Raw genomic sequence first — 27,478 nt, forward strand, 5'->3', positions numbered from 1 at the left:
TATATATTTTTTTTATGAGTGGGTGAGAGGAATCCATTTTGAATATTTCCTTGGTCCACAGAATAAAAATAAAAGGTGAGGAATTCAAAATTATCTGACTGATCTGTTTAAGGAGAAAAAAAAAAGCCATTCTTTTTGTGCACCCATTAGAGTGACTTTGCAGCAGAAATTGGCTTTGTTTTCTGTTTTAGGACCATTACTGGAAAGCTCCTTTTCCCTTAAAATCTTGGGGTGGGGAGAAAGTGACCTGTTTTATCCATACGGGTCCCTTGAGCTAGTTCTGGGTACTTGGGAATTCTGTGACCAGGTTAACTTGATAGTGCTATCCTGACTTTCATAGCCTGACAGAAAGTTAAGAATCCGAGGGACCCTCCCAGTCTTAGGGCGACCTTGAATATCCCGTTCGCAAGAGTAGATTGATGAGATGAAAACTTAAGTTCAAAGATTTACCTTTTGGGATACGTGTGTTTTCACAGCAGCTTTGGGACTCACTAGAAACCTCTGATTTTGATAAATTACTTTATATGTTTTTGTTTACACATACACAAAAGCCGCAACATGGACTTAATGGGCTCTCAGTGGAAAAGTCTCCTGATGTTGCCTGAAATCAAAGATAGTGGCTTTTTTACCACGGACTACTTTGATTAGGAGGAAATATCTGAAAGCTCAGGGACTCATATATTTTTACGAGGTTCTGTTTTCAGAACCTCTCCAGGGCTTTGGAAAACCACGAAAGCCTTGGAATTTATGGAATCAGTTGAGTTTAGACAAAGCACAGTACCTAGAAAGATACAGGGGATCTTATGTGCTCTGCTTTTCTGAGGATGAACTATTTTAAATGTAAAATGTGTGAAAAATGTTAAAAGAGAGTGGTGACTAATGCTAGGTGATAAAAATCCATGCAAACCATGTTCAAAAAGCTCACAGCAATGTTTGAAAAGGGTTTTGTATATGGTTTCTTGAGGATCTATGTACATGTCTAAAAACTCCTAACCAGGAAATAATGAATCTGATTATCAGTTTTAATTTTACTATCAAATCCCCATTTCTTTGAATGCCAATTCAGTTTCAAGCCAACTTTGAGAATTTTCTCTATTCACTTTCTTTTTATCCAAGGCTTCTTTTACCCCTCTTTTTGTCATTCTTCGGTAGTTGTTAATTTTCTTGGTCAGACTGTTTACATGCAGGCTTCTTTTTCTCTCCCACTTCTACTTACCACAGATAAACCAAATGGAACACCAGAGGACACGGGGTGGTGAGCCTGGAGTTCTCCTTGCACAATTCAGCTTTGAAAAAAATGGGTGCCCCCTCAGGGAAAAGGATGATAGTATAATATATGGCACATTCTCCATTATGCTCTTCACTGAGGAATCTAGCATTAAATTTCTGTAGTTTTTCTCTTTTTTTCCCCCAGGACACCTGTAATATGTAGGTGTAGCCAAAGTTTATGTCAGAGTCCCAGATTACCTGCACAAGTTAGTTTGGAATTTTTTTTTTAAAGATTTATTTATTTATGCATACAAGAGCTGGGGTACAGGCCAGAGATGTGAGGGATGAGAGGACCCACCAGAGACAGAGTGGGGAACAGAACAGGCAGACTGACTGAAATACACTGCTGAGGGGAGCAGCGGGTGAGTCAGGAAAGGTCTGCTGCGCCATGTGGGTTGCTCCCTGGCAGGGGATCGAACTCATGTTGCAGAGGCTGTGGGCAGCTTCATAGGTTGTGTCTTAACCCCTTGCACCACCAGGGAGGCCCCATAATTTGGACATTTTTCTTCATGGACTTTCTTCCTGCTAGGTTCGTGTCCTTGCTATCTTCTCAGACCAAGGAAAGCCAGCCAGGGTTCTTTGCCCCTTTGCAATGCTCATTCCTCATGCCTGGCTTCTGTGCTGCTATCTGATATCCACTCCCACTGTGCTTTTGGAGCAATATGAAGCAGGGCACGAGGCTTGAAGAAAATAAAACAGGAAATGAAAATATCGAGGCATGGAAGCAGTGTAGAAAGGAAAATGAGTATTGGCTTATAAACCATTCACAGTGGTTTCCTTTCCCACCGATATTGTCCTGGGGGTTTGTGACACCTGGTTCTGTGCTTTGTATGTAACAAGTGCTGGTATGGATTATTCAATGAATAGGTGAACCATTAAAGAAAATATCAGCATCTTTCCATTGAAAAATAGCACTAAATTTCTCATTAAGCTAACAATTGCTAACCTTTAGAACCACTTGGGTGGCTTGTTAACTAGTCTCTGGCTCTATCCCTAGCGAATTACCAAGTTTTCATAGATTTCCAAAGTGATCTTGATAGAGGTAGTCCAGGCACCTCTCTGCGATCATCCTGATGTTCCTTAATATTGTTAACAGTACTCTTTTGACTGTCACTCCCTTCTCATTCTTGCTTTCAGACAGCATTCTATCCACATGTGTTGTCACCTACTGGAAGGTATCAACTTCCTTTCAGATAATTTTTTGGAAAAGACTTCTGATATTTTAAAGGGTAAATATAGGTCAGAATTTGAGTAATGTTCATTGACAACTATTTGCTGAGTAACTGTTGTGTGCAGTGTCTTTTATCAGGTGTTTTCAAACAAACCTGTCCTTTTGTTGTCCAGCAGAACAATAATAGAAACATCTGGATTTACAATGCCATTGCACACAAGTTCCCATAATTTATTGTCTCACAAAAAGTTCGTTTACAAGTCTTTCATCTTCCAAGAGGTAACACAGGTAATAAAGCAAGTAAAATCAGCATTTTTTTAATGCCTGGCACAAATTGTTATTTGTTTGGGGTGAGTAGCCATTTACCAGGATGTTTTACAATTTGCCACCTCTTGCTCACTGGGTCTTAAACTGCCTTACACAAATCCATTCATTAAGCCACTAAATGCCCTTATAGTATCAGACTAAGTGGTACTTAGTTTGTCCAATGGGCAAGATGATCTTTATACACTTTAACTATATTCCAAGGTTTGAGGGAGGGGGTTTATATCCCTTGCTTTTTCATGAGAAAATACATAAGTTTTCACAGTCACACCACCAGTTCCTCAGAACCTAGTCCTTCACTATTTTATTATTTCTCTCTTTTCTCCCTGAAAAACAAAATCTCTGAGGTGGTTTATAACATTCAGTTTTATATAAAGAGGATGTCTGTAATTTAAAAAGCAGATCCAAAACCAATTATGAAAAGTGAGATACAGATCCCTGGCATCCAAGGGGCTAACTCATTACAATTAAACATTATATTAACCTTGAAGCTTTTGAGAATCTGAGACAAAATGGTAAGTATATCAGGATATATACTTCTCATTTTATCAATAAAGGAAGGATACACATTTGACAGGAGGATTTTTTTTCCTGTTCCAGAATTTTAGGACGAATATACATAGTAGAGGCAATATTTGACCTAATTTATGAAGACATGGAAACATTCTTAAATACACATTTTCTTTATCCATAAAGGACTATGGGCATAATATTCAGCTGTAGCTCAGTGAGGACATTACTATACAGAGTATGTTAAATAACCACTTGTCAAGCATTTGTATGTACTAGGTGTTTTGTGTGCATTGTCTCACTGAATCCTCAAAATGCTCATGTGAAGGAGGTTTTTAGCAAATACATTTTATAGACAAGGAGATTGAGGCTCAAAGACATTAAATATCAGGCCCCGGGTGTTACAGAGGAAGTGGCAGATGATGGATTAGCACTTATTCTAATGACTCCAAGTTCAGTGCTCTTTCTACTACCGCCTGGAAATCTATATCCCAGAAAGAGAGTTTAAACCTAGAGCAGTGTTCTCAACTGGGGGTGATTAGACAATGTCTGGAGACATTTGGTTTGAACTTCTGGGAGGGACACTATTGGCATGTAGTGGGTAGAGGTCAGGGATGCTGCCAAACATCTTGTAATGTACAAGACAGCTCCTATCATCAAAGAATCTCACAGTCCAAGATGTCAATACTGCCAAGGTTGAGAAACCTTGTCCTAGGGATGTTAACTGCATTAGCCTTCGGCTATATCTTTCACCCTTATGTGTCTCAAGCAGTTTTGACAACTGCTGAAATGCAGTCCATTCAGGGTTGAAATCTCTGGCTTAAAGTGAGAATTTTGTGTTGTGGATTAGGGAAGTTTTCATATGCTCCATTTATAGAGATGCGGGTCGAAAATTAATATTTGTTATAAAACAGTAGGAGCTAATAATGTCCTCCAGGTAGGTCATTTCCTATTCCTTGAGGTGTAGGGGTGCTTGTGGGCAGGCAAAATTTTTTCTAAAAAGTGAATTTTGAATCTGGTTAATAGCTGTAGGATTACTCTTTACAGGAAACCCCAAATTCTGTACCATAATGCTAGAACTGGTGACATACTTGAAAACATGTATTTCCAGTTGGTCTTCTTTGCCACAAGAGAATTATAGAATGACTTGTTTTTGAATAGAACTGCATCCTGGTAGATCCACAGGACTGATTAGCTGTATGATAATTCAGTAGGAACTGGGTGAACTGGCCTGCTGAGTGATTTTAGTTTTAACACAATTGATGCTCAGTTATCCTTTCTGAAAATAATTAGCAAACAGGTCAATGCTTTACTCTCTGCTGATCTTCATTTTCTTATAATTATGGCTTTCCAGTTACTGCCCTTTTGATCTTTTCCTTTTCATATTCAGGGCAGCAAGCTTTCTACATCTAGGTTGGTCATATGTTAAAAATCTGCTGTGATTTCTTTTGACCAAGTGTGGTGAATGACAATGTAGCCACTGTGTCCGAGGCATAGCTCTTCATCATATGAACTGAATGTTCTTATCAAAGCCTCAGAGAGCCAGGCCTGTGGATGTTCAAGGTGGAGCAGATCAAGTGAGTTTGCAGTGTCATCTCCACAGGGCTACCTTTTCAGAGGTACAGTAGGTCTGTTGGGATCTGTCCTCATTCATAAGCATGCCACTCTCCCATGTTGAGACAACACCACATTTTCTTGAGCATGCCTTTGCTGCTTCCTCACTGACTAGGGAATGGAGTCACCATTCACTAGGTATTTCAGATGCATAATTTATGGCCCACGGTGTAGCCCAGCTGCAGATTCTGTCAGGACATACAAAGTGTTAGAAAATAACAGGTGGAGCCTCAATGGATATACCTTATATATTATTCTCTATTTCCTGAGCAGTGGTGTGGGGTTTTTGGATGCCATGCTCAGTGCATGGAATTGATTTACAGGTGCTAGAAAAATTTACCCGCAGACTCTTGAGCTGAAAGTTTCCGTGTTCTTACCATAACTACATCTAAAGTTTCAGGAGTGCTCACTCTCTGCTTCTCACTTTTACCTTTCCTTCCCAGAACCAGAACTTCCCTTCTCAGCTCCTGCCTCTCCTCTTCTCTGAATTTATCCCTCTGCCTTTTCAGTTAAAACTAACCTGAGTTCTCTGCTCCTGATATAATCCTTTCTACATAAATTGCACTACCTCTATTTCTGCCATTTTCATTTCTCCCGTCAATTAATAGACATCTTTGGAGAGACAGTATACATAGAGGTTCAGGCGTTGGAGCGAAACTGCCTGGGATTGGTCCTAAGTGAGCTATTACATTTTATCAGTTATGTGACCTTGAGCAAATTATTTAACTTCCATGTGCCTTTGGGTTTTGTTGTTGCTGTTGGTAAATGGGACTATCAATAGTACCTTTGTCATATAGACTTGTGATGATTAAAAATGTTAAATCATGTCAAGCATTTAGAACAGTGCCTCGTGTATAGTAATCTCTCAGTAAACATTAGCTATTGTTTATTTCACTTTGATTGGTAGCTTCCTGATGCATCGATGGTAAGTGATGGAAAGTATTAGCTGCATCAGCATCCAGTGGTGGGAGTCTCTCTGCAATGTTAAGTTCCATTGTATTTAAACAGAAACATCTCTTCCTTCTATGCTGTTGGGAAATCCAGTCACTGTTGGTGTCAATGACATCATCCTGATTCTGGAAGATTTTAAAAATCAGATCAATCACAGTTGTAAATAGTCATTCTTTCTTCAACCCAGCAGCTCCACCTTCAAGGACTTAGAGGGCAACAGCCTGAAGGATAGTGGGCATGAGGAGAGTGACCAGACTGACAGTGAGCATGATGTCCAGCGGAGCCTGTATTGTGATACTGCCGTCAATGATGTGCTGAACACCAGTGTGACCTCCATGGGATCCCAGATGCCTGACCATGGTAAGAGCTGGCTGGATGTAAGTTGCAACCATAGACTCCAAAGAACCCAGAATATTTGTAGGCACACTGCACAACTTGACTAACGAGTATGTCACTAAGGTGTTCACTTAGCTCAAACCTCAGCTCATCTCACCTGTGGGGTTTTGGGATGCTTCACCCTTGACCAGATGCACCCTCTCTGAGTGCATCCCTGAGGATTGCATAACATTTAGCTATTTTAAAAGCTTACTGCATACACATATGACAGACATTCTCTACACTAATAACTGCTCTGAGTACATAGGAAATGAGCAGATGTCTTCTACCAGGAATAAATGTCTCTTTTTGCTTTAGTACATGAATTCAACTGATCAATCAAGTTGCATAGGACATAATTAATGAGACCAAAGAGATGGATTTTATTTCTGTATCAGGCGGGTTAACTCTACCCAGAGAGGCCACAATCTGACGACAGATTGTACACCCTTTGCTGAGGATAGATAGTACCAACCTTCCCCCTTGGTTTATGGGGTTGCTATGTCAAACCCCTCCAGCTGCCACACAAATGTATACCACTGGTCACAGGAGATAACAAGAACAAGAAAACATGGCCGACTCAATACAACATTTTGTGACTGAGAAATACCTCAGAGCACATGCCAGGGGTGGTGTCCTCCTGTAAAAAGAAGAGTGTTCTTGTGAACTCAACCACATGTGCTTCAGTGAGAGCAACTGTTTAAACCATGCTAGCCATAAAGACATTATCTATGAAGATATTACCAGAGTTCATACAAGGCAGAGTGTTCAGATGGACTTGGGCACAAATGTTGTTTTCAATGTTTTACTGATGCAAACACGATAGGCCAACAGCCTGTCTTTTTCAGTTAAGAAGTATTAATTCAGTTTGGTGTTTAGGCTCAGCGAAGCTTCAGAATGCTTGGCTGTGTCTTGAGAGAAGCTAGACGCAAGCTCAGCTGGAAGTCCCACTGCTAAGACTTAAAGATGAGAAAACAAAATATGGTGATTATGTGCTGGTCTTTAGCTGTTTCATTTCACTGTAAACATCGTTAAATGCTTTTGTTTTGCTCTTATAAATGAATTCAAAGGGAAAAAATGTGAAGGCTACAAAAGAAAATGCTTTCCGTAGGAAGAAAAATTTAGTCACTGTACATTCTATTAAACTGTCTAATTCATCCCCTCCCCAGCAGAACCAAGTGTCAAAGACTATAATATATAGAGATCACTACCCATTGTGCACTGCTGCCTTCCCTAATTGGTGCATGGTGATAGCCACAGAGGTAATATACTTTCTGGACAACCTTATTTAGACTAAAGATGAAAAAAAATTAAACATTTATATAACTGAATCAGAGACAATTTAATTCTGAGAGGATTAGTAGTGTGTCACAGGATACAGACTGATATGTATCATTTACTAGTTTTGTGTCTTAAAGAAATGCTTTTTCATTTATATCAGAAAAGGTTTTAGTTAGATGCGCTCTAAAATGTAATGACTCCCGGAAAGAAAATAGTCATAATTGATTCTAACTTTATGCTTGGCTAGAACAACATATGTTTTAATTTTTTTGTCACATTTCTCTAGGAAAATGGTATCAGTGGACTGCAACTAGTTTTTCTGAGGGCTGTTAATTACAAATAGAATGTATGTGTATGTGCCTCTCCAGCTATCTATCTGATTGTATAATAATGATAGCATTCTAAAGCAAATGTATGGCATTATCCCAGGGCTCTCCTCCTTATAAGACAATGACTACTTACACACGTGTACACACACACAGATTTCCACTGCTCTGTTTGACAGCACTTTCACATTTTCTCAGTATTTTTTTTTTTTTAAGATTTATTTTTATTTTATTTATACAAGAGCTGTGGTACAGGCCAGATGTGTGGGAGGGTGAGAGGATTCACCAGAGACAGAGCGGGGAACAGAACAGGCAGACTGACTGAAATACACTGCTGAGGGGAGCAGTGGGTAAGACAGGAGAGGTCTGCTCACCATGTGGGTTGCTCCGAGGCCAGCATGGATTGAACCGGCGCTGCAGAGGCTGCGGACAGCTTCACAGCGCTGCGCTCAACCGCCTGCGCCACCAGGGGGGCCCATTTTCTCAATATTTCAATCTGCAAATATTTATCTCATTTTTGTCATAATTCTAAGCAGTGGCTAAACCTGGACCTCACCCTTAGGTGTGCTCTTTTCAATTTTGACTCATTAAAGTTTAGATACAAAGTATCTAAAAGTATCTTATGGTATCCCAGTACTTCTGAAGCTTTCCATAATGATACTTAATTGTTCTATCCCAAATCAACTCCAGGCTAGCCACACATATTGTGTGAACCCAAATTCACTTGGGTTCATTACTGCTACCTCAAATAACAGCAACTATTTTGAGACCATTTTATAGTATTACAGTATCTCCAACCTGGGTTCACATAATAAATGTGTCTCATTTTATCCTAAGGCACAGTGCTTGAAAGGCAGTCAAATGAATTGACTGTGCATGCCAGAGCTTGTATCCATTCTCACTGGAATGGTTCAAGTTGTACATTTTCCAGGACAAAAAGTTATGGTTGCTTCAGAAGACTACCAATTTACAAAGGTGAGCAGGGAAAATGGAATCTCCCTAGGATTCAGACCTGCATTAAAATTCTCAAAGTTTCCTTGAGGAAAAAAAAGAGTCCTAGCTCTCTTTGGTTATTTGACCTGGTGAACTCAAATCCACATGCCTTGACATCCTGGGTGTTCCAGAGCTGAGGTTTGAGTGCATTACTCTGTAGAGGAGCAGATTATAGTGGACTTGTGACATTGACTTTGGTCTGACAGCATTTCTTCTGGTCCTGTTAGAACCACTCTAAAGTTGGACCAAACCTGTCCAATAGGGTGTACTTACACCTTTGTTTTAATGAGTTTAGTCACTTTGGATTTTATGTCTGTAGCTCTCTGATTTTTCTAGTTTGGATATTAGTATAGCACTTTCTTTGCACATATATAAACACTTGGTTGATGAGGAATCTCAGGATTTTCACAATGAATATAGTTTTATGCATCTGTTAATTTTTTCCTTTGAGCAGGAACAGGCTGTTGCCAGTTCTTGAGAAAAAGTACATACTTTCTTTGTTCCTTGCTTTCTGAGACACACCTAGACTAGACTCTGTGCTTGTTCCCACTGCCAAACGTTTCTTTTGGCTTTGTTCTTACTACTTTGCTACAGCAGAATGTTCAATGTGAATGTAAGAGGTGCTTCCTGACACTCAGAGTCAAGGCCTAATTCCCTAAATTTTCATTAACACTTCTCTGAGATAGGAACGCACAATCACATATTCAACCAAGAAAGGATGGTTTTTGAAGAATTTTGTCCTTAACGAGTCTAGCCACTGGACTTTGGATTGTCTTTTGATGGCCCCAAAAGACAATGGAATGGCAGGAATCTGTGTTTTCTGGCTTATTAGCAGCCTCTGCCTGCTTAAGACCAGGTCAGTGAGTCGATGCTAGCCCAGGGATAACTTCAGCTGTGCAACATAACCAAGCACTGAACTGAATTTCCTGGTCACCAGGTGACTGAATTAGAAATTCATTTATCATCTTCATTGCCCTTGAGATAATGCTCAGCTTGTCCCCAGTACTGCTGCTCTTATCATCGCTTCCCAGAAAAGAAGTTGATGGAGAAGTCTATATCCTGTACTTGGTACTGGCATATAGACCTCTTGGGAATATGCTATGTCTCTATGGCTCTCAGAGTACTTTGAGAACAAGTCAGTGTTAGTCAGCAGGTTTTACCACCTGAATGGTTCCTGGGGTGATTTGTTATTGAGCTTGTTAGTCGTGCTCAACTCTTTCAACCCATGCCTCTCTGAATTTGAGTTGTTTTGTAAAACTACCATCTACAAAGGGACAGAAATTTCACCATCTTTTGCAATTTCTACAGACAGTATATAAGAATAGTGACAGAGAAGCAGCGTTGTCAGAGATGCCAGAGGCTCTTGGGTATGATGCACAGTTGAAGGGATCACTGGGCTAGAATCTCTATCAGGGTTATTTCTGGGTTGAGTAGTGCTGGGGTTAATAAGCCTCTGTCACCCCTTTGCTTCTCTGCGGGATCATCTGTGATGATCATCTGTGATGAGTTGGGTATCTCATCATGTTTATTTAAATATCTAGTCCTGTTATAAAATTGGGATTTATGGGGATCATGTCCTAGAATTGTGCATTCTGTTTCCAAGCCCAACTAATTTGTTTCAAATCACACTCAATCTCTTTTACCTTATGATTTTAATTATTGATTATAAGTTCATCAGCTGAAAAGATGACTGTAATTGCTCTAATATGTACCCAATTGGAATGCACAACAACACTGAATTGGTTTCCCTCCCATGCTAATTTATACCAAAATGGAAGCAACATACAGAAATTTGTAATAACATCTATCTGCTTCTCACATCCAAATGCACCCAAATGCAATGCTATGATTGCTTTATTTCTGGAAGTGTAGGTTCTTCTGCATTTTACTAAACTTGTTTATTCGCTAGTTTCATCACCTGAGTATCATCTAACACGTTTGTTGTGTAAAACATGGATTTGAAGAAGTTGATCTGTGCCTAATGCAACTGCTGTTACAAATTAGCCATGAAAATGTTCTGTAGGCTGCACACTATATATATTCTAGTTTCAACCACCGGTGTATTAAGATGTTTACACTTTAAACACTCAACCAACAATGCATAATTTCATTTCCTCTAGCCTTTTAATGAAATTATGATTCGGTGACTGAACATCCCTTCCTTATCTTACCTATCCCCCTGACTCACTTCTCACCTCACTAAATTTCCAAACACTCATTTCAATTAGTCTCTTGGCAAAATAGGTAGTTCTCAATGGAGAATATTTTGTGACAGTGCAAAGCAGTGTGCTGCTGGGCTCCAGAAATGGTAGCATGGACCAGATGTTCATAGAGTAATTGAAAATTCCATTTTATCAGAATAGCATTTGCTGTCAAAAAGTTTTATCTTTACTTCAACAAAGAGGTTGATTAGATCCCCCTGGACCTGAATTAGCATCTTTGAGGCTAGATATACTGTTTTGCAATTCATGTGGTTATTTCTCCCCTGGTTTTGCTCATATAGAATCTTTTAAAAATGTCTTCAGCCTCTTGCAAATATACCAGGTGAAATGTTTAATTACTTGAATACAGAAATGTATATGTATATAGTGTATCTAATTTTGTGACTTAGCTTTTTTTTTTTTTCCCATCCTGCCACTAGTATACAACATTCTAGTACCAGGCAGGAACAATCCATGCACAGATATGTATCATTCATTTGTTCCACACTATTTTTGTGTGCCTACTATGCATCTGGCTCTGGGATTTGAATGTACCAAGTATTGCTGTTATTGACTGTGAAAGTTGCTATCTTTTTAATACTGCTTATCTGGGCTTTACTGAGTTGACAAAAATCCAGTCAATGATGAAATGGATTTTTTTCTGATGTTAGAAATCATGATAAGAATAGTGCCCGGGACTATTAAAAACCTTATTAATATTGTGCCAGGAAAGCAAAAGAAACAATATAAGAAGAATGTTATAATCAAGATCTTATTTAAATAAGAGTATCATGAAAAATTCTCACTTGACATTCTACTTCCAACAACGTCAGATTGGTAAACATTTTCTCTTTAAATACATGTGCCCTGAGGTTGAATTTACTGCTCACTTTTAGTTACTGTCACTGTCATATGGCAGGTTTAATCTCTGACATGTTTGGTTACCTTGCTGATTTAGAGGCACTCAGTGGTACTCAAAGGCCAGTCTTCCTTTGATGCCCAGGAACTTTATCCACTCTCAGTCTCAGCAGTGGTTGGGCAGGTGGGAAGAGAGGTGACAGGTGGATGCCTTTGTTTATTTCAACTACATTGCGGCGCCAGATAATTGGACTTCTTCCAAAGCATTATTTACATTTTATTGGCAAGACAGTCACTGGAATAAAAAGTTATTCTTAACTAATGGAAACATCCATTCTGCTAGCTGTTGTTTACTAGCATTATTGTGGCAAGCGCTCTTTGGTCAGAAAATTCTTTTAGGACAGTTCTGTTCATCTACTTTGAAGCATGGACACATCCTTTCTTTGTTGTAAAATTAACATGTTTTCCTAATCCAATTGGAACTTTTGGTTGTCTTATATTCAGTGTCTATTTTAAAATTTATTGTTATTAATTACCTGTGGTAAGGGATTCATTATTCATCAAGAGAATAAATGCCAGGGGCTTTTTGACTGGTTAATAGTATGAATTTCTATATTTCTAAGCACTTAGAGAGCATTGGAGGATGGCAGCTATATAAAGGGAGCACACTGAACAATTAAGATTTTCATTCTCTAGGAGTTTATGGCCCAATCGCATAAATGGTCCAGTATGGAATAGACTACATAGAATCAGTGAAGACATTAATTAAGATTATTTGAGCTAGAAAGCAAAATGCATTTCAGAGGATACTTTAGTCTAATGGGATCCCCTGGGGGAAGAGTGGGAAGCAGGCCCCAACACACTATGCTAGATAAAATTCTGCTCTATTTGGGTGATGTACTAGGTGAATGTTCTCCAGTTGCTTTGTAATAAGGCCAGTTTTGTGGGCCATGACAAGTAGGGACACTGCCAGCAGGATAACAGATGAGAAGCAAAGTGAGTAGTTTTATGGGATTAGATCATACAGACTGCTTTACTTTCTCAAAAAGTACGTCATTATCTTCTTTGGGTCTTTCAATTCATTTAGCACCATTTCTTTCCTGTCATAAGATAGTTAAAAACCATAATACTAAATAAACTCCATCAGGATGGGAAAACACGAATCTAAACTTGGTATTCACAGGTTTATGCAGTATTTGTGTCTGTTCATTTTTTCCTTTAACCCCTTTAGTATGAAATAAATGTGGGGAATTAGGTCCAGTCATAGTTTAAAATAATTTCAAGAACAGGCAAATGATGTGTTATCGCTTTATTGTATGAGAAAGTACTTGGGAGAGGGTTCCTTTCTTACCATGGATGCTCTTTGTCATCAAAGGTCAGGCCTTTGCTTCAGGTAGTTTTGGTCTCTCTCTTCACCAGATGGCTCATTTCCTGTTCACTTTGGGTCAAGGAAAGTTAATTTGACACATCCATTTCGAAAATGTGACTTTTTAATAAGAAAGTCCTTTCAATTTCTCTTCCTACAAGGCTTACCCCCAATAAATCTACAGTTATGGAAAAAATCACCAAGCCCCAGATTGAAAAAGGTTCCAGCTGGCTTTTAAGACTATCAGAAAAGTTGCTTCTAAAGGGTTATTTGCACTTCAACATAGGTAGACCAAACTGTATCTTTTGCAACTGGTCAGAATGAAGCCCCATAAGTCAATTATTCTGCCATGGAGAGCGGGAGGAATGGGAGAGAGAGAGAGAGTCTAGAGTTCTTTTGGAGCAAATCCAAAATCCTTTGGGGCAGGATATTTGTGTGCAGGTGTATTGTGGGGCTTTCATTTTTATGGTGAACATGGTATTTCATTAAGAAATATGCAGGGATCATGCTCAGCGAAATAAGCCAGAAAGAAAAAGAAAAATACCGGATGGTCTCACTCACAGCTGGAATTTAGAAAACCTAAATAAGGGACCAGGAAAAAGACTAATTAATACAAAGTAAAAATCAAAATCAACAAGCAGCTATAAACCAGAGGCACACTACGGGGGCGGGGGCAGGGAGAGGAAGGATTAGAGTCAAAATAAGGGGGTGTGCAATTGTATGGGGAATATAACCAAAATGAAAATGCATACATTGTGCAAATATGAAAAATGATGTAATAATTATATGAAATAAAATATTAAAAAAAAGAAATATGCAGGTCAAAGATACATTGTGTAGTTGAACATATATGGGAACTGCTGTGTAGCAGAGGTGATTTGAAAGACTTTGAATCCAGAAGGGGCCAAAAGAGTTTATCAGAAAATGACCTCTTTTGTAGCTGAATTCATTCAAACTTTTGACTCCTTGAGGTGGCCTCTTGAGGGACACTTTGTCTTTTGAGGGTCCCCAGTAATCAAAAATCATAGTTCATTATTCTTCACAGCAGTTTACACAACAAACTTGCAAGCTGTTAAATCTGAAATAATAGATAACACCAGTTTATCATTAGTTCTTTTAACCTTAGTGCTATCCACTTTAATGGCAAATGAGACTCTTTCGTTTCCTGTGTTAGCTTAACAAGAACATTTTCAATCTGTCTGAACTTAGAACCTTTAAAACAATTTCAGCTCCTCTATCCTGTTAGCTAAGCTTTAGGTTCTTTCTAATTCATGGTCTGGTAGCTAGATTCCAATTCATGCAGGAGTACAACTGTTACCTGCTTTGAATAAAAGCATAACTTATGTTGCTTGTTTTTTAAATAGAAATCTGTAAACAATCACTGCTGTAATCACCTGGAGAAACTTGGGTAGACTTGGTTGATTACAGCAAGGCAGCTTCCCAGTCATGAACTTGCAAATTAAAATCCAGTGCCAGCGACATATTTTTCAGATTCTGTGTAGCCATTATCTCTACCTCTAAGCTCATATTTCTATCTTTAGCATGGGTAATCATAGATGTTTGGCAACTTGCTTTCTACCCTCCTCTTTCAGTCTGTTTGGCATTTTCAACCTGTGCGAATGATAGAATCTTTCCTTTTTAATATGAAAGAGAGAGCAACAATGTGGGTTCCAAGATATTTAGACTGGGTCAGATTGTTTTTAATTGTTAATGAGGCTGTCAGTTGCTCTAATCTGGGAGGTGAACCAAAAGAATGCTTTTGATTTAATTTAATTTAAAAATCAACTTATTGGAAAAAATGCCTCCAGCTTATAAGAGTTAGGTTGCTTGCTATTGGTGAACCAAAACAAGTTAGATATAGATGACCTATTATTCAGAGGCAAACATGAACAGTTTAAGAATATAGAGAAATATCACAAAGGATCAGTCAAAACCAAGCCAATGGTAAACGCAACATTGTTTACGTTTGTAAACAATGGCCTATAAAACAGGCCACCAAGGGAAGAGGGTGGTAGGGTAGGAGTGGGGGAGTGAAGGGGCCTAATGGAATATGGTGGAGGATTGTGGGGGCACTGGTGGGGGGCAGGGTGTGAACGTGTACATGTGTAGAGGTTTGAACCTGTAACTCCGAGCATATACAAAGTCGTAAACCATCTTGGCCACATAATTTGGGAAACATAATTTCATAAACATAAATTGGGAAAAATGTAAACTTGGGGAATTGCTATTATCATTACTAGTTAGAAAATTGAGTCCTTTTAATTCAAGAAGTGAATTTAGACTTGTTGCCTATCTGTACATTTTATTTTTCCTGAGGAGACTAAAATTTAAAGACTTATTAATGTCAGAACACAAATTGATGTCAAAATGCAGACCCAAGCCCAAAGTGCACTGCCCATCAAACTGTTTGTACATTTTGGTAGGTGAGTGATTATCTGTTAAGTTTGCATTTTCTTTGCTTGATTTTCCTTAGTGGCAAAATGAGAATTCAGCATAACAGTGTCTATGCATAAAGTGGATTTTACAGACCTGAAGCCAGACCTTTGTTTGTATCAACTGTCAACTTATAAGGTTTCATTATGCCTCTCGGAGCTTCACCAAACACTTTGATTTATAATTGATGTCAACTAAAGTTGAACGCAAAGAAAACTCTCCTGCTTTGACTGCCGGAAACATTACCTTACTGTTGGGCCCTAGTTAGCTGTAGGGTAGGTGTATTGAATCACACTAGCCTTCTGCTAACACAGCAAGTGAGCACTTCCTGAATTCAGCTGATAATCAATCTATGCAACTAATGAGTCTGCAAACAGCCTGAGCTGCTGGAGCTGGCACTAGGAAATCACCATTCCAAACTAACCATCTCTTATTAACCTTTTGGTGTTTCCCTTGTGATAATGCTAATTAGAGACCCATACAATTTTCTGGTCTGCATCTTTGGTTTAAAATACAATTTTAAAAGAAACACAATCCACTTAAAGTTTTCAGTTAGTATGGTGTTTCTCCTCATGAAGGAAAATGACCGACTTGCCATTTAAGTAAAGTTTGGGTGATTAATCTGTAATATTCTGATAATTCAAATGCCAGGAAAAGTTGCTGCTGTAGTTGGTATCATTTATAATGCTCTCCAAATCCCAGTGGTACTGAAGTGGGCAGCAGACGTTTCTATCAGTGTTATGTGTCGATGGTCTGAAGGTATCCATCCCCAGGCTGTAACAGTGTCTACAGATTGCCTATCTGCCTTCTGCTTTGGACTAAATGCCTCTTGTTTGCCTAAGGAGGTTAGAGCTGTATTTTCCTTCCTTTCTATAGTATGATGAGTCAAGGAATGAACTTTGTTACTTTGGCAGGGGGTCATCTATGTTTAAGAGCTGTTTCATTCAAAATGATAGGTTATCAAGGGAGCCCGCCCAACATGCTGTTACATTTGCATGTTGAAGATGAAGGAGAAGCAGCTCTTGAGCTGTAGTCCCCTTTACCCTTCCTCTTTAATATAGGTACCACTTCCAGAAGTCAGTGTGTCATTCAACAAATAACATTGTGAGATAAGTACTCAAAGCATGTCGGACCCATGTGTTTATTCTGTGCTTTTGTTTATCCGTCTATAGCGCTGTTTAGTGCCTCATTTCTCTCTCATTTGCCCTAAATAAAAATTACCTACAATAAATGACTTATATGATGCTAGGGAACAGAAACCCTAGATGAGGAATTGGCTGTCTATTAAATCAGTGAGGTTTGCAAAGCTAGACATTGTTTTATTTGATTTAGAAAAGGGATACTTCTTTCAAGAGTCTAATATTAATCATCTGGGATCCTCTAGAGATTAAAATATCTATACTAGAAATGTAGGCACAGAACCTAATTGTCTACTTGCATTATTTCTTAGAGCCTCTTTGGAATCTTAATTCTCTGCTGCCATCAGTATAGAACGTAAATTCCTGCAAAGTCCCCAAAATCATTGTGATAGGGATTTCATGTTATACCACATCACTTGTCCCTTACAGCAACCCCAAAAGAAGGGAGATAAGCATAAAATTCTAAAAAAAAGTCATCAGAGGAGAGACAGCCATTTAAACTGAGGATCAGAGTCCAAAACTCAGCTGAGAAAGTTAGAGTTATGTGTTAAGAGACAAAAGAATTGACACAAATATCTGTGCTGAAGCCACAGGTTACCAAAACATGACGGGGTATAATCCAGACTTCCTTTAATATGTACAGTCTAGCTAATCCTCACAGGTAAACCTGAGAATTCTAATTTGTATTTGGAGTCTGCTAAACAGTGTCCCATCAATTCAGACTAATATGAGCAAGTTCTATTTGTCAGTATACCTGCTTCTACCCTATTCCATTCTCTGCAAGATTGACATCACTAATCTTGTCTGTAAATCCAAAGGCAAGCAGAGCATCATAGTGATTAAGAGAACAGATTTTGAAAGAAGACAAATCTAAGTTCTGTGCTTGTCTTTGCTACTTAATAGCTATTGACCTAAGTTACTTTTTTTTTTTTCCCCCACCCTCAATGTTATCGTTTGTGAAATGGGAGGAAAACAGAAATTACTCATCAGGGTGGTTGTGAGATGATGCAGGTAAAGCACATAGTGTTCTTTCTGGCACACAATAAGTGTCCCCCACCCTCCACAAAAAGAGAAAGTGCTCTTTTTATTATGGAGATTCAGTCAGTGAAAAAAAAGCCAGTGTTCCTGATTTCAGGGGTGCCACCCCCCCCAAAGCATCTCATCTGCTTGCTTCTGTCTTTGATCCCTTTTAACAGAGGGTCAGGCATTTCATTTTGCAATTATAGCTCAAACATCAAGCAGCCCTTGAGAATAGGAAATGCATTTATTCAAATTCACTCTAGGTTGTAAAAAGGTGCTATTAGATTAGTTCTAACTTTGGAATTTGGATGAGAGATGGTTTCTAGAATATTGATCCCGAAGAGTCTCAGAGGGGAAAAACACATAAAGGAGTCCCAAGGGTGACAGCCTCCCAAGTTTGCCAGAGCTCTCAATGTCCAAAGGAACATGGGATAATTATTATTTGATCTATACACTCTGAAGTGTCTGGATACTGATAAACTGCCTTCACCCACAAATTCTTTTTCTCAATTAGCCCAGACTCTGCTTTGAGAGATGACAGGATGGCCACCAAAGGTTCTTATGGAACTTGGAAGAGAGGTCCATGTTAATCTACATTACAAAATGCGCATATTCTTGAGCACTGGTGATAAGGCAAATAATACTTTTGTTCTTGTCTGGTGACATTGACACTTTACTTTCGCTGTATAAAAATGTGTCTGCCCCACCCCCAGAGTTCCTATCTTTCTTTCCTGCTCTCTCTCTCTTGTCTCACTGCTCAATGGCTAATGGGTGGCAGACATCATTTTGATGCTTTTTTTGGTTCCTACCTCATGCCCAGACTTTCATTAAAAAATAAATGAGGAGATACATTTTTCATTTCTGGTTTTTCCTCTTAAAAAGTCACCCAGCAGAGGATCCTTTTTATTCTTTTTTCTGCCAATGGACTGAAAAATGCCCAGCTCCTACCTGAAAGGTCATATCTCCTTGTCATATGAATGAGCTCACAGGAGGTCCATGGGGACAGTGGCATCTGAGTAATGATGGGAATTTATGTGCCTTTGGATTTCTGCCTCGTTTTGTAGTGGAAAAAAATGAATTTGTTAATGATAGGAAAAAAAAAACTCCCCCAAAGCCCCTTATAAAATCCTCTCTCTATAAATGCCAGGAGAGAGCCACTCAGATATACAATTGGTAAATGAAATTTTTTTTCCTTCTGCCTTGCAGAGAGAGGATTGTTTTATATTAATGTAAGTCAGGTGGTGCATCTTCACTAGTTATAGTGAATTTACTTCACTGATTATACTGAATTTAGCTGACAGGCTGTGGTTTTGTGGCATAAAATGCTTTGGCTTGTCAGGACCTCATGACATGTTTCTGCTTGCCAACCCCCAAATGGGGCAACAAGGGTGGCGGAGAGGGTCGAGAGGAGGAGAGGAAGCAGGGAGGACACAGACACACAGGACTATATAGAATTAGGGATATGCAAAAGGAACTTCTAACACAGGGCTGAGCATGAACACAATATCCCTTGTTTAATGTAACTGGAAGTGCATAATTTTTGCCTTTCTAAAAATCTACATCCCAGTACTATATGCAAAATGCTAAAAAGATAATTATAGCCCTAAAGTAATTTAATGCCAAGTGGCCTAGGGGAAACTAAGAATTATAGTTTTCACTCTATTATTTATTCATCACACAGCCCTGGATAAGTCACTAACCTCTCAAAATCTCCATTCTATATTTGTAGATAAGCTGATGAACAAGGATGCGAGAGTGTAAGCAGGATCAATAACCAAAGTGATATTTCTGTATCTGTGATGCCTTTTCTTACAGAAAGTGATCTTTATACATATAGAATCCCTTTAGTACAGTATATTGTGATTCAGATAACTGTTCTTTTTATTCCCTGTGCTCTTTTCCTCCTTGGTGTATGATCCTGAGCACTTTACTCTCAGCACAGCCTAGTTCAGCAAATGAATCACTGACTCCAGAATCAGGGAATTTCAATTCTCCTCAGATGCCACAAATTAAGAAACATTTGACTACAACTTACTTGTCCTCTCCAGTCTTTGGGTTCCTCATTTACAGACTGGAGGATACTGGTAGTGCTGGGGGGGAAAGGATGTCCTGAACAAACTCCACAAATAAGTTTTATGGACCCCGCCCCCAGCCCAGACCAGAGGCCCAAGACACCAGGGACTACAAATCCCATCATGTCATCACCACCGAAGGGAGGATTGCTGGGAACTGAGGATTGCTGGGAACTGAGGGTGGCGTTAAGCAGCCAGGCTTGGTAGATAACCAGACATGTGGGCCTTGGAGTTGCTTTTTTTTGGCCAGCTTTTCGCGTGCTACTGGGGTTCCAGCACAGCAGAACTAGTAGGATGCATTTACCAATTTCTCTCTCTCTTTCTCCCAAAGTACTCCTTTCCTTGTTTCCCCTTTTTGTAAATAAACCCTTCATTAACCTTTTTGTGTGTGCCTGCAGTTGAGTCTCATTATAAGTCCCTATAAGGGTGCAGGTGAGGACCCTCAGGCCAACCCATTTCACATTGGGGTTGCCCTGTAACAGTAGTACTGAACTTATAGGTTGGTTGGAAGGATTAAATGAGACCATGTATGTAAATCATTTAGAGAATGGCCTGTTCTATAATAGATGCTCAAAGAACTAGACTGGTAAGTTGAAGTTGATGTACTTATTCTCCTTGATTTACTGTCCCTCTTTTTCATTTAGCCATGTCTGTAGAATCTTAAGCAAATTTTAGGTCCCATAAGAAGCTTTTCTTGACTAATACTTAGTTGGCTCTGCTTTCTCCTTGACTCTTCACCTCTTTAACCTACACACATATGGCTCCATACCTATGCACACATTTTGTATCACCTTAATTTGCCTTTTGCCTGTTTTTTTTTTGAAATGTAAAGTGAAGGCGTTGGTAATTGTTAAGACCCTTCAACTTCTAATTGTCTTTTATTATGCATTTTGGGTTCTGAGCACAATCTTTTCAGCACAATTTTGGGTTCTGAGCACAATCTTTTCCTGAGCACAAAGCCATTTGCCAGTGGATCTGTAATGAGTGCCATACTCCAGTTAACAGATGGTATGGTGTGCTTGCTTTGAGGGGTAATTGCTCTTTCATCTTAATTTCCTCCCTTTGGCATTCCTTACTTGGAAGCTACTCAGTGGCAATGTCAAGAAGCATGGGGTGAAAATCAAACTGAAGTAGCAGGTCACTTGTCTATTCTAGAAAAAAAAAATTACAGCTGAAATCTAAGAGCTAATGAAGTTCCACCAAGGGGGAGGGGCTTTCACTCTAATATTAGAGGCCAAAGAAGTGTAATTTCAAAGTGGACTTCCGACCACTTTTTGTTAGCAAGGTTGCTCTTCCTAATGGATAATGCTCTTCATTATCCTTAAACAAAAGTTTCAGATACCTCCTTCTCCTTGGCTAACATGTGAGGACTTTCACAGTTAGTCTGTTCTTAAAATCCAACACTCCAAGCCAAATCTTGAGTCCTTTTTTCTATGCAGTTAGTTGTAAACTGTTGACTTTACTAAAGATTTTCTCCCCTCCCTCTTCTTCCTTTCCCTCTCTCTGCTCACACACTTCTCCCCATAATACTTTCTTTTTAACTGAAGTAACATTGCATTATGACAGTAATATTGTAGATTTCAGGTGTCCATCATTGAAAAGCAACGTGTGTATTTATGACGTTAAGTTCACCACTAAAGGTTCAATTCTGTCCTTCATCCTACCCGTCCCTACCCCCTTTCCTTCTGGTAATCACTGATCTTTCAGTACAAAAGTCTATTTCTGTTTTATTTAGTTCATTTATCTGTTTCTTTTTCAGTTCTTTCTTCAACCCTCCCCTTTTAAGTCAGCCTGGTTTTATCCTATTTCCTTGTAGGTACAACTTCTCTTTTATCATATTTTTACCCAAAATGAGGTATTTTCAATAGCTTTAGTTTTTTTTTTTTTTAAATGTAGTAGTTCCATGTTCCCTTATGGAAGATTTTTGTGGCTTCTTTTCATTTCCTGCAGTTTCCTTTTTCACTCCTTTCCCCCCTCCTCCCATATAGCCCCTAGCACACTGTTACGAATGGAGGAGACCCTCAGCGAACAAATGTTGATCACGTTGAACACCACCAAACAACAGAGACCTCCACTGATGTTTGATCCCCAGGGCAGTTCTCATCAATTCCATTTTAGAGATGCTAGAGGTGAAATGATTTACTGTAAGACAGAGCAAGGATCAGAAGAGAGTTTGGGTTTCTGGGATTTATTATGTGACTCCAGGGCATTGTTCTGTTTTCCTATTTGAGATCTCAAAGGTGGACTCACAGGAAGTTTTCATTCTTCCCATGAAAGGGCTGCCTCCTCCAGTTTTGAAGAGATGTTGCTTAGGTAAACTGCAGCAGGATACAGCAGTGAAGCTAGAAAGATCAGGGTGTCAGAAGCACTACTGTAAGATGGAAGGAAACAACTGGTGAGCCTAACTAGCCCAGGGGGCATCTTTCATAGCACCTGAGTTTGCCTACAGCCTTGGCATCTGTACAGATATTGGCCTTTCACTTTGTTTCTTACATTTCACTCATTGAGTTGGCCTGCTGGGTTATCTGTGTCACTGGCAGTTCCGTTGGTCGCAATACTTCAATTGAATCACAGTTTGAATCTTCTTGAAGTTTCCTTCCCTCTAACCTTGCTGGTTTCTTGCTCACGTTGGTGTTTAAAACTTTTCTTTAAAAAAAAAAGCCTGATAAAATTCTAGTCTTTAGCTTCCATTCTCCCTGTCATTTCGTATGATCTAGGTTATTTTGGATCAGATGTTTTCATTAAAATACATGTCATAATTTTTGTCAGTTAGCTACATTTTTGGCTTATTGGATTGCAGATTTGCTGAAAACCAGTCATTCTTGACTGGCTTGTTCTTTGTGGGGTTGTGTGGCCATTTCAGTAGTGGTCATTTCTCAAAGATGATTTAAAAAATATCTTCAGCATTGTCAAAAAACCGTTTCATTACCCAATAATTATTGAGGCCTTTCCTGATGTTTCTTCTTATTGGGGATTTTGTTGCATAGGGGAAAAGTCCTCATTCAGACATCTGTTTTCAATTCCTTGATCCGTCACGAAGTCCACATGTGATTGTGAGATACTCACGTCCTCATCTTTACACGAAGATTTTGAACTGGAATAATTTCCAAGGGCCCATTGTTGCTGATACTCTTTTTTTGTTGATTTACTATGAAAAGATTGTTAGGGAAAGAGACAAAGTGTTTTGGCTGGATTCTCCTCTGTGTTTTTTTTGAGGATTTATTTATTTATACAAGTACTGGGTACAGTCAGAAGCGCGGGAGGGTGAGAGAATCCACCAGAGCCAGAGTGGGGAGCAAAACAGGCAGACCGATGAAACACACCACTGAGGGGAGCAGCGGGCCAGGCAGGAGATGTCTGAATGGCATGTGGGACCCTCGCCGGCGGCTGGGGATCGAACCCGTGCTGCAGAGCCTGCGGGCAGCCTCGCAGCCCAGTGCTCAACCGCTGAGCTACCGGGAAGGCCCTTCCTCTGTATTTCTAAAGAACAAGGTACAATGGGAAACCTGACTCTTAATCATGGGGATTTGGGGTCTAACAATCCTTCCATCATGGCAAGGGAAATTAGGGTGAGGCATTGGTGAAGCTGGCTTGTGTTAAACATTCTGAGTTTCTTCCTCTTCTTCGAGTTTGTTTTCCATGTGTTAGCTTAACTCTGCTTTCAAGTGTATGTATTTTCATGGAAATGGTCCTCCTTCCCTTTTACACCAATTCGTGCTTTCATCTTCCTTCGCCCTTACTGAATCATCCATTTCTGAATAGTTTGCAATTTTCAACTTAATTAGGTCTTTCCCCTAAGTGAAGAACACAGCTGTTCCCTCTCTGATGCTTTGGCAGCTGCTCTGCCTTTCCCAAAATGGAACGATTAGCTCTTTTCCTTCTATTTCTTTGTTGGCCATTAGTTCAGGACTACTGGCCCATCTCCTGTGTGATGGAACACCCAAATCCCATGGCCAGAGTTGTTCCAATTTGCCTTTGGTGCCTTTCAATCTTCTGGGGCTAAAATCATATGAAATGGGGGATTTAGCAATCTTTCAGAGCTCCATTTGCCTCATTATCTCCGGTGATTCCATTGTTCAGCCTTTTGAGACGCTGATTCATGAATGAGGAGAACCGAGCTGGATGTCCCTGATGTGGTTTTGGTGGAGAAATAGAGGATAAGAAGATTCTGAATGTACTTTGTCCCCAAACTAAATGGCCCTCATCTGTCCATTTCAGATTCGCCACATCAATTCCTAAGAAACCCTCTTGATGGTTAGTCTTTCACTTTACGCTCATGTACCTGTATTTTAGAAAGCAATTGCTGCTTTTCCGTAGGTGCTTTTACTTTATCATTCCCTCTGGCCTTTCATTTTATGATTACTCACTTCCATTGTTAATTGTTCGGTTTTGCGCTTATCATTGCTCGTCCATCTAAGCTATCAAGTCAGCTTTTCCACTCCACTCGAGATCCCTTCTCACATAATGCTCCTTGTTAATCAACCAAAAGCTTGCTGTATTGTCGGTTTAGTGCTGCCGTTCCAAATGTGTGTGGTGCAGCCTGTTTTTGCTTCCCCGCCCCAAGTGCCTCATTCAATTTAATTCCTCATACTTAGCATATTAGGCATCTTGTCAATATTTCCTTTCTGAGGTCTATTTTTTAAATTTGAATGCATTCTGCATGTGTGGTTTTTCCTCCCCTTAAGTGATGAGATCTACTGCAGCAGAGAGTCAGAATTAACTCTGTGCCTAAGAGGGGAAAAAAGCACAGAGGGGAGCATTGCTCACATTCTCGGATCAAATATGCAAGGGTGAGCCCTTGGCAAAATTGTGTCTACAGGGCCACTTTGCCTCTCTGCCTACCCCTTCTCTTCCATTTGGGAGCCCAGGCATCCAGTACTCCCTGCAGGATTTTTTAGTTTCCTCATCACCATTAGCCTTTCTACATGGGGCCCTGCATTCCCAGGTGCTATTGTTATTATTTTTCCTTGTTTCCTATTTCCAGCATCTAAATTTATCTGTTCCATTCCCCTAACATCCTAATTATTCCAACGGGACCTGTTAAAATAATGGTCTTCCTTCCCAAATAGCATTTAATATCTTAACGTGATGATAACGCAAAGGAATCATTAAATGGTTGGCAGCCTGGTGAGAGTGATATCTATAACATGGCATCTTACCTTCCTTTCTATTTCACCAGTGGTTATCTACACTGTTTAATGATAACGCCAGCTAGGACTCCATCTATCCCAAAGAATTAGAGCTTCCTGATGGATAACCGTTGCTAACGTGGACTGAGTTCTTAATTTGTGCTAGGTCCTCTTTCACTTGGCTTATGTGCATTTCCAGTTTCAGCTGTCCCAGCAACCCCACGAGGTCACTGCTGTTATTCCTGCCTCATAGACAGGGAAGAAAACAAAGCACAGAAAATAACCTTAAATAACTTCCATAGGCTAGGCTGATAGGGTTGGGCCTAGAAAAGGTAGTCCTTGTTCTGGAGCCTACAGGCTTAACACCAATGCCCTATACCACTGCCCTGGGGAAAAGGCTGGAGCCTTTTTCAAATCATCCTTCAGTGAGAGGTGCTGCCTTCAAATGCACTGCAGGGCAAGAAGCAGATTAAGCCTTGAATTACTTCAGTAGATTGATTTATGATATATGCCTCATTCTTTCTGGAGAGGAGTTGCCTTTGGACACAGTGCTGCAGCGGAATCATTTCCATTTGCTTTTCTGCACCCCCAAAATTAGCAGTGTTAGAACTTTTTTCATTAGTCCCTAGGCTTTAGGTCATCAGCGGGGATGATGGCCAAATGCCTACAACAAAACTTACACTCTGTCTTCCCTACTAGTGGAGCTGATAGGACTGTAGGGTGAGCTTTCCTAGGCCTTGGTGAGCAGCAACATACAAATTTAGGTGTGGGGGGGGTCCTTAGAAGGGGAGAGCCGACTGACCCATACTCTTAAGGACCAGAATGGTGACACACCCTTGCTCACTGAGGTGGTGCCAGTCCCTTCACTCTAAGTACTTTCTCAATGTAGTCATACAAGGAGCTGCTTCCTGAGGTAGATGGTTGTCTTTCCTGCTATTACTGCTTTTCCTTCTGGATGGAGCATTTATTGGCTGCTGCTTACTAACTAATAGATTCACACCTGTGGGCTGCCACAATCATGATAATAAATAATCTGTTCAGGAGGGGGAGCTTTCTCTCTTTTCCCAGTAGTCATTACCCCAACACTGGGAATTTAATACATTCATTTATTCTTCTTTAGATAAACAGGATTAAACCCAGAATGAATTAGGGAGCAGCCTTAGTCTGTGATTTGCTTGATTTTCAGGGTCTGCACAGTTCCAGCTGTGTAAACATGATTGAAGAACTTAGGGATTGTCTAATGGAGGAGGATTGCAATGTGGGAGAGGCCCACCAGGGCTGAGCTGGAGCCAGACATTCCTCCACCCACTCCAGTCCACACCCTGCAAGGTTGGCTTGCTCAGCTCCTAGAGTCAGAAGTGAAGATGGGGCATCTGGTGTTACTTATGCTGTTTTATAGCTTATCAGTAGGGGATGAGAGCCAGGCAAAGTTTAGGAAAATCTAAAGTCTTATCCTCAGAGATGTTCCAGTTATGGTGCTAAGGAAACAAAGAAATGGAGGACCCCGAACAAAATAAGGAAGCCTAAAATATGAAATATGACAATAAAAATCTATGAAAATCATAGCTTTGTTTGTATTCACTTTGATTCTCTCTATGGTCACTGAAAGCAGGTGCAGAGAAATATTTTTTGGAAAGGACCAATTTGTTCTGATATCAGCTTTGCTCTTGGGATTTATTTAAATAATGACTAGCTTGAGAATGCAAAAGATATTTAATATATGAGCGCTGTTATTGTGGAAGGAAATGTGGTTTTTCCATAATACATATATTATGGATCATCCAATTCCTCCATCCTCACCCTCCACCCACGATTATGCACAAAGTTGATTCTGCTCAGTTCTGTAGAATCTAGGAGCTAGTGATAGTTACATTCTTTTAAAGAGGCTCATCCATATGCATATTCCTGAACTCCAAGGTATGGGCTTTCTGCTGAAATAGCAGATATCCGTGCCTTGGATTCTCCAGGTTGTTTTTGGACAGGGATCAGTGATAGTTAATACAGGGACAGTGGCTTTCTTCTGGATGTAAGGATGTTGTCTTGATCACGGAAGAAAATAAAGTACTGTCTTTTAAATGCACTGGAACTCTATTACATTTAGGGAAAACAGTCACAATCATTCCTGATGCATTTGGTTATTGAAAAACTAATTTTCCTGAGCAGTTTGCTTTAGAGCATTGTCTCTGGGAAAGAAGAAAAGCTAGTTTGGTAGAGCATGAGTTTGAATAGAAAGGGGAGGAAAATTCAGTAAATTGCCATTTGATTAAATATTGGGATATCAGGGAAAGAAGACTTTCTAGAAAGTTCTAGGCAGTGATGTATGCACATGCATTATTTTGTTCACTGGCTGTGGGAGTTTGAAGTGGCAGAAGTAGGCCTCCAGACTAGCAGCAGGGCATATGGCAGTCCCTACATCTTTCATTATATTAAACTGGGAAGGGGGCAG

The 27,478-nt window shown here is 39.7% G+C and overlaps 1 protein-coding gene across 1 annotated transcript in view; it reads left to right on the forward strand.

Moving 5' to 3' along the window:
- Window positions 1–27,478, forward strand: part of PCDH19 (protocadherin 19) — a 98,035-nt gene that overhangs the window by 54,420 nt on the left and 16,137 nt on the right. Inside the window, exon 6 of the mRNA XM_037511620.2 lies at window positions 6,027–6,199. Coding sequence (XP_037367517.1) covers window positions 6,027–6,199 — 173 coding nt within the window. The remainder of the gene's footprint in view (window positions 1–6,026; window positions 6,200–27,478) is intronic.

Source organism: Talpa occidentalis, unplaced genomic scaffold (genome assembly GCF_014898055.3).
Source record: "Talpa occidentalis isolate TD23 unplaced genomic scaffold, MPIMG_talOcc4v2.1 talOcc4.15, whole genome shotgun sequence".
In the NCBI taxonomy this organism is placed as follows: Eukaryota; Metazoa; Chordata; class Mammalia; order Eulipotyphla; family Talpidae; genus Talpa; species Talpa occidentalis.